Source organism: Lipophrys pholis (assembly GCF_963383615.2).
Source record: "Lipophrys pholis genome assembly, chromosome: 8".
In the NCBI taxonomy this organism is placed as follows: Eukaryota; Metazoa; Chordata; class Actinopteri; order Blenniiformes; family Blenniidae; genus Lipophrys; species Lipophrys pholis.
Genome location: NC_137630.1, coordinates 24,937,745 through 24,946,387, shown reverse-complemented (window position 1 = coordinate 24,946,387; position 8,643 = coordinate 24,937,745). Strand labels below are relative to the sequence as shown.

Here is an 8,643-nt window from a genome sequence, read left to right as displayed (position 1 = left end):
TGTCAGGAGCTGAGGCTGCAGTGTGCGTGAGGTCTACTTCTTTTGAATTTTTTAGTTTGAGCCTTTTGTGTTAATTGTTACTGGTAACAATACATGTTTTGCATAAGTGTGAATTGATGTAAATATCAACTTGAAGCCTAGTTTCAACTTCTTAGTTAATAAAGCTGCAGCTGCAAAAGAATAAAAAAAAAAAAAAAAAAAGAGTCAGAGATTTGAGTTAATTGTGATAATTTAATCATACAAACATCCATCAGACACACGGGGAAAGAAAAGCGTTCATCTGTTTGCACGTTCTCACTCACTTTTAAATGTGCTGTTGTACGAGTCCAATGCCAACTGATTCATTCTGCGATCTGGCCAGTGGAAACTTCACGGGTATCTCACAAAGAAAACCAAACACGCCTTTATGAACAGACCACCGCTGACCAATTGTTGTCATTCACGTTACCGACGAGGCTGCGCATGCCCCCGGGGTCAATGGAGGGGGTGGGTGGGGGTGGGTATTGGCTGGTGCTGTTGCTTTGTGGAGGATTTTATACCCCAGGGGCCTTACAGTTAGTGCCTCAATGAGAAGATTGTTTCCCTGCTAGGAAATATATGGCTGTGGAGAGATAAAAGTCACAGAGCGAATAACACCTTTCAGGGGAGGAGGAGAGAGAGAGAGAGAGAGAGAGAGAGAGAGAGAGAGAGAGAGAGAGTATGCACAGGCCTTGTCGTGGAGGTCGCAATATTCAGTGCATAGATTAGCCAGCTTGCGATGTAGATGTGCAGTAACAGTTCTTAAGGATATGGTTTATTTCCTCTGGGATAAAACGTTTAATGCAGATTTTTTTTTTTTTTGAAAGAAGAAGAAAATCATATTACAAGGAGGACATTTGTAGACTTGAATATGGGACTTTGCGAGCACAACTTCAACAGGAGATACACGAGTAAAACTGCCAGTTCAGTGCAAATATACCATGTAGAATCTTTGGGTAAATGAATACATTTAGAAACACATTATTTTTTATCTCTTCTACATTCATCAAATACATTCAACTTGATATCTTTTACAAAGTTTAAAATTGCAAATGGAGAGCAGTGATTAAAAATATGCTTTAATAATTTGAATGTTTTTATTGTTTAAATGGTGTAATAGCCATAATTCCTATTTCTCCTGTTGCTGGCAATGAAAACTACAATAAACCTTTACATCTAAACTTGCATGATTCGGGATACTATACCTCTAGCTGATAATCTTTTGTTTTATATATATGCATTTCTCAAGAGTCAAGAACGATTTGTTTTAAAGGTATGAGGAGTAACTTTCAGGATCCCACACTATTCTCTGAGCTTCCGGATCAATGCTCTAACGTTATAAATGTCTGTCATACTTCCATTTACAGCAAGAAGGTTCAAAATCATCTCGTTTGACTCCAGAAGAGCTAACGAATATGACAAAACTTTATAAAGCCGTGGGAACAATACTGTACCAGACTAAACCTGCACTCTTGTGAGAAATAACAGACTCCCTCTAGTGGGGAAAATGAGATATTGCTTCTAAAATTGAAGGTATTGAGCAATTATTGCCCATAATGTGTGAGCTTATCAGCCTTTATCATAGCTTCTTTAAATTGTAGCGTCCTTTGTAAATATTTATGAAAATTAAGCGGAAAAAAAAAAAAAAAAAAGGTGTTTTCTGAGATGACGGAACTGTCAGAGCCACAGGAGTCCACAAAAGTTATTAAAGAGTTGGAGCAGACACTGGAGAATCAGTTGGCAAAAATGAATGGCTTTTCCTCCAAAGTCTCTTTTTTTTGTTGCACACATCTACATATAGAGAGTTCACAAACACACGCTCTTTTCATCACTGGTTCATGTGCACTCTTTGACAGCTAAAAAAAACAGAAAAAAGAAAGAAATCTTAAAAATGAAAAGGAAAAAAAAAGTCATCACTCAAAAGACTCATAGCACTCATTTTTCTTAACTTAGCATTCACACGTGCATACAGTGGGTGTGGGTTGTTGGTTGAGCTGCACGTCGCGGAGCGCTGGCCTCTGGCTTCCAAAGGGTAACTGGACTTTGCATAAAAGTGTTTGTGAATCGCCACCAGCTACAGAAAAAAGCCTTCTTCTTTTCTGTCTGTGGTGGTGAGCGATTCCAGAGGTACGGTCTTAGTGCCCCTTCACTGTGAGAAGTCCCATGATTTTAAGAGTGCCCGAAAGGATAGGGCTCTTGTATACCCTGTGAAGAAAGATGAGGACATTTTAAATTAGGCGGGGCACAAAGAGACAAACGCTCCACCGTGTGGAGGCTTTTCATCACACCTGCAGGCAACAGTAGAAACCCCCTCTTAATGTCGGCTGGGACAATAAACACAATTAGCAGCTTGCACCGCATGTCTCTCCCCGTAATGTTTACAGCTGGAACAATAAGACGAGCAATCCACTGATTCAAAGTTGACGGTTAACATTTCTGATTGTTGCTTTCAGGAACGTTCATTTATAAGATGTTATACGAAGGCGGAGCGGCCAAACTCTGCACTGCTTCATCTCGACTGACCTTTGGCTAAGCTCCGCCCCCCTTTAGTTCCCGTCGCTCACTCGGAGAAGCCGCCACAGCTGACTGCCTGTTTACATGGAAGCTGTCAGTGTTGGAAACCAAACCGCAACAGCGCTTAAGAGTGCTTAGCCACCTGGCTTACTTGTCCTACTGTGGAACACATGTAGATGTCCTTACTTATAGTTGTCACATTTAGTTTTGAAAATGGGATTTCACAATTTTTGGGTTCTAAAATTACTTAAATAGCCCAGAAAAACAATAAAAGTGTCGCCTGCTCTCATGCTTCTCTATAGAGTTGAGACTGTTTGTCCGAGTTCGGGCCGTCGGCCATTGAATGCCATTGATTTGTTTGCGTTTGGGGGCGGGGCTTAGAAAATTCAAGCATAACAACCTATTTTTAAATGGTCATTTTTGCCATAGTTTTTGTGCAAAGAAATACAAGCACATCCTGAAAATGCTCACATTTATTCAACATGCACATTTTCCTTGAGATGTGAAATCAACCTGCTTGTACTACGGGAGGTCGCTGGTTCTCGCTGTCGGATCTCTGATCTTGCAGCTATAAGCACTGTTGCCATGTGTGATTCAGTTAATGTTTTCTGATGTCTCTTCCTCTTCCTGAAACAATGCTGCAAATTTCTAACAGTTAAATTCTCTTGTTATTTGAAAATGGGAAATGCCCATATGTCCATAAGACAGGCCATATATGTCCATGATGAAGGTTTTATTATAAAGTTTTGGCAAACAAGAGAACAAAGAGAGGCTCTGTAGACTTTAGTTAGAGCTGATCTCGCGCCTTCAGGGAAAAAGTGGTTTGGAATCACTGATCTAAAAGATAACATGTATGTGGGGAACACTGTCAAAAAAGGGAGGAAAAAAAAAAAGGATAATTTTTAGGGCTGATGGGTTATAAAATCTACAAATGTGTCTTTGGGGAAGAGAATTGCAGGGTGTTGTCAGCAAGAGGTTACAGTATACAGTTACAGACACGGGTTGAATTGAGTGTGTGTGTGTGTGTGTGTGTGTGTGTGTGTGTGTGTGTGTGTGTGTGTGTGTGTGTGTGTGTGTGTGTGTGTGTGTGTGTGTGTGTGTGTGTGTGTGTGTGTGTGTGTGTGTGCGCGCGCAACTGCATTTACATTCATGGTCAGTGTGGTTTCAATTTCTATTGTATACGTTTACCTGTAAAAAAATAAAAATAAAAAAAAAAAGATTTGCAATCCCATCATGCAGAGCGTGGAGATCACTGCCTTGACTAAATGAGTTGTTTGTGTATTTAGTTTGATGATATGCAGAGTGTCTTGACAAAACAAAGCTTACCTGGTTATAAGAGACTACTGATAGATTGCTTTGTAGACGATTTGCTACTATATCCACAGAGTTGTGTGAAAGTCCGTTCTGCTCTTGCTGCATTTGGTTGGGGCTCCCCTGCCAATGTTCCCCCGCGATTTTATGTCCGCTGTCGTCACAGACGCTGTTGTTGTTGCCGTTGGGGCACTTGTTCTTTTCCGGCGAGGCGAACGGGTTGTAGTCTCCCTCCAGGCTGCGGTGAGGCTGCGTGTTGAACTCGGCTTGAAAGGAGGAGAGTTGCTGCGTGACGCCCAGGAGGCCTCCGACCTCGACGCTCAGGATCACCCAGATGACGTCTGTCGGGGCAACAGATTTCTTTATGCAGACGCACAAAACAATAAATCTAAGCAAAAGTCCACATAAGCCCCGTTGAACCACACCGGCCGGCATATCTGCAGCTCTCCCGCTTTCGACTGCAGGTGCTACATGAAAAATTGTTGCTCTGAATTAAATATTAATGCCGAGTAGGAGTTTAATTGAGTTATCCTTTGGCTGATTAATTTCTAACTGGGCAAGTCTCAGGCGACATTCTGTCGGGACATAAATCAATGAAATGAATGACTCTTAATTAAATTTTCATGCGTTAATAGAACCCCCTCAACTGTTTCAATAGTTTAACTGCACGAAAGTAATCCAACACTTTATGAGTAACTGGTCTCTGTAACCGTTAACGACAGCGTGAACATGTATACTTGTGTCTCAGCAGCGCACATCCAAAACAAGTAGTTATTTTTTGGAACACAAACTACTGAATATTTGCCCCATAAGCAGGTTTAATCCTGCAGCGTGTAAATACAAATCAGGACACGAGGCACCGTAGTGGTTAGCACTCTTATCTCACAGTAAGACAATCATTGCTTTGAGTTTGGACTTGAGTGTCTTTCTTTCATGTCCACCCTGTCTGTGCTTTCCAGGAACGAAAATGTGTGTCCGTGGTCGTCTCGTCTCTCTCTGTCTGCCCTGTTAGGGACAGGTGACCTATCCACCGTGTACCCCAGCATGCACCCACGCCCAGATGAGATTGGTCCCAGACACTGTGACCTTTAATTGGATAAAGCGGTTTAGAAAAATCGATGGATGCATAAATTCAAATTAGGTCTGAAACAATTTGTCGGAAGAATTTGTATAACGCGATTACCAAAAATCCTCGAATTCCTGTGCCTCCAGGCTTCGTTTAGTTTGAATATAATACAGTTTCAACTGAAATGTGGAGGAGCGTGGAGTAAGAAGTTAGAAGCGTGAATAAAAGACACGGTAGAGAACGGCACAGTATGATCGAAAGTGTGGCTTCACAACAATATAACTAGAAGAACAACGCGGCACAGCGTTTGCATTGTTAAATAATTAGCATTCTAAAGCAGCAACGCTGTAGCAGGATACATCCACTTTTGCTAAGAAATGGCTGTAAGATTAAAAAAAACGTGGTTTTAATGGGATTCAATGGGACATTTTTATTTTCCAAAAGTCACAACAACAGTTGTAGAAACTTTTTGCGGATTGAAATGAGTTTAGTCATTAATAACAACAGCGACATTAGCCTTCAAAGGGTTAAAATTCTCCCAATGACCAAATGTTTTGTAGTTTTGAGCAGGGCTGAACCAGTTTAACAGATTAATGATAAACAGAGGAAATGTTATCTGTTCAGTGTTTTTGTGAGTGAATGTGTTTTTGTTCTAAATGACACAACAAAATGTGCCCAAATGAACCAAAATGTCCACAGTGATGTATAGGAGGGTTGATTTCCTCTATATTGTCAGAGTGGCTTTTGATACTACAAGGGTTCTTGCTATTTAAAACCCAGAATGCAATATGCTCTTGACATTTTAAAGCATTTTTTGTTTTTTGAAAGATGACTATTTTTGTCAAAGATGCAGCTACCAGTCAGGTTTTGACATATTGATAACAGACATATTTGTTTGTAATGTTATTACAGTTGAAGTAATAAAATAAAACGCAGATTTGCGTTTTAGAGGTCTGTCCGTCTCTCAAGACATTACATTTATTTATAAAAAAGACTTAAATAGTAAAGTGAAACTGCAGAATGTGCCTATTTTTAACCAAACTACTCGATTAATCAACAAAATAATCAACAGAATACTCAAATACTAAACAAATCAGTTACTGCAGCCCTAATTCAAGTAACGGTTTCAATCACATGAAAGTGTTTGATCATTGGGATTGAGGGTGGCTTGTATTGTAAGATTTAAGGCATCTAATCCAACTTGGTTTTGGTGAAATGTTGCCGTCCTTACCTCCATAAAAAAGTCCTGTGGCTGTGCACATTCTCCACTGGCCCTGGTACATACCAGGAGCCACGGGACTCTGCATCTGCACGCTCACATCGGCCATCTCCTGGGGGTCCAGAGATCGCACCATTACCATGTTCACGTGGCCAAACTGATCCCCTCCAACGTACTTCAGACAAACCCCGGGAGGCCACGACTCTGCACCTGGAGGACACACAAAACACTCGTGTAATAGGATACTAAAAAGAAAAAAAAGAGTCGGATCTGGATGCTTTCAAGTTATGCCCGCCATTCATCCATCTGACTCACCTGTGTTCTGTATCCTCCATGTCTTTGTGAAAGGTGTGTCAGGCGGAACCGATTCTCCCTCGCCAATCGTCACGTCCTTCACGAAAGACATGCACGGCGCGCTGATGTTAGGACTCTCAAAGTCATAGTAAGCTCCGATGGCCGCCTGTAAATTCCTATGGACAAAAGATGTACAAACACCAGGAGATCAGTACAGATGTAAAGTGTAATCAAACAAATAACTCACAAAAATAATTAAATATAGAATCCTCCAAGCATGAAGAAGAATTCTAGGAAGAAAAGAGAATACATGTAAATACAAATAATAAAGACCAACTTTCCATCTTTACCACCAAGCTCACTTTCATGGAAAAGATCAATTTTAATTCTTAAACTGAGACCAACTGCAGCTTTGTTACTAAATCACTGAGTAACCAGGGGTACAAAAAAGAGGTTCAACCAACAGATACTGGTTGGTTAAAAAGTAACAACTGAGGCAGATTTTACATGCAGAGTAAGGAGGTACTAGTTTTGAGATGTATTCAATGAAAGCAGAAGACCTTTAAATAAAATATCTATATTTACAAATTATCTCAACATACAGTAAGGTCATTTTCATGATTGTATGTTTGTGGACACACAAAAAGAATTGTATTTTCTCTATGGTATTGTTCATCTTTTTACATTAAATCCTGATTAATGTTGGGAAAATGTACAATAATAATGGTGAGCAGTAGTGGTCTATAGAGGATGGAGAAGTAAACTTTGGATCTGATGTTTGCTGGTTTAATTACCACAACTAAGAGGTCATCGTCGCTGTGAGTTCCTGCATCATCCACACAATATGAGGTAAATAAAAGCCATTGTTTTGTTGTTGTTGTTTTTTTTTGGGGGGGGGGGGGGGGGGGGGTTATGCATAATTTCTGTTTTGGAATTTGGGCTAATGAGCACATCTTTAGCTGTAACTCTGTTGGAAATCAGAGCTCAGATGAGCCCAGACTGGGTGCTCCCCTCGATGTGCAGCTCATCATCCATAAACCAGCAGCTTTTATTTTTAGAAATCCCGTTGCAGAGGAGTCACGTGACGTTACTACAGGCTCCCTCCGGACTCTCTGATCTTCCTCAGATCTGCATTATAGCTGACTTGTGCTGCATATGCGCAGAGAGAGAGAAAGAGAGAGACACTTATTTTAGGGATGACTTCAGGACGCCCCCCCCCCCCCCCGCACTTTATTTTCGTTTTCACCGCAGCGGCACAACGCCATTACACTTTGTCCAATAACGTGTTTCCTGGAATACAAATCAAACCAGGCTCCGCGAGACGATAAAGATTGATCGCGGTTGCACAACCACCGAGTGAGCTTTGAGCTGCAATACGTTGTGAAAGGTTACGTAATAAAACGCTATGTCAACGACGTGCTGACATTTTGTCCATAAAGACAAAAAAAAACAACCCACACCAGCCTGATATTTTATTCACGTTGAACCTTTAACAAACCGCCTGACTGCTACAAGTTCTTCACAATAACAAACAGTAATAATAATTGTATTTATGTGCGATAAATTACGACAGTTATGTCCTACCTCTGCCAGAGTAAAACATTGATATTAAAAGGCTGATTTTTAGGTAAGCAGATTTTAGCTCCACTCCGCGGTGTCCATGACAGGCAATCAAAACTCAGTCACACTGACTCAGCGACTTACGTTACTACACCCTCGCGAGCTCGGATTATACACATTTTATAACAAACGATATAAACGCCGTCCTCTGTGCCACACGAGAGGATAAAAGATAAAGAGAGGATTTTTTTTCTTCGTGTTTTTCGCCCACGAAAATATCTTAATACATTACGAACTACACAGGCGCTATACATGGTCTATTATCTAACCGCGGCGCAGCAGGCCTCGGCAAAGCCTCGGGCTCACCAGTTCGTCATGTCCAAGAAGAAGGCGCATCCGGCCGGGTTGAGCTGGAAGCCGAGCAGCCGCTGGAATTCCGAGATCAGGATGTCTTTGTCAGTAGTGCCCATACAGCTGAATTTCTGCATGAGCTCCTGGTCCAGGTCCAGGTCCATGCCCTCCATCGCGGACTTGCCCGGGCAGACACGGGGGGCTTCGCTCCTAATTTAGTCCGAGGCCTCGACTCGTCATAACAAAACTCAATAACAGGGCCAAGTGCGCATGTCACTTGACTGCAGGAGGAGGCCGCTCCCCCCACTTC

The 8,643-nt window shown here is 41.5% G+C and overlaps 1 protein-coding gene across 1 annotated transcript; it reads right to left on the bottom strand.

Annotated features, from left to right (window-relative positions):
- Positions 1-214: 214 nt before the first annotated feature.
- LOC308113042 (protein ILRUN-like) lies at positions 215-8,616 on the bottom strand. The gene is made up of 5 exons (XM_080468946.1): positions 8,349-8,616; positions 6,444-6,598; positions 6,141-6,338; positions 3,859-4,184; positions 215-2,223 (listed from the first exon to the last, which is right to left on the bottom strand). The coding sequence occupies exons 1-5, from the start codon at positions 8,504-8,506 to the stop codon at positions 2,188-2,190; spliced, it is 873 nt and encodes a 290-aa protein (XP_080325072.1). The 5' UTR covers positions 8,507-8,616; the 3' UTR covers positions 215-2,187.
- Between the last annotated feature and the right edge of the window lie 27 nt (positions 8,617-8,643).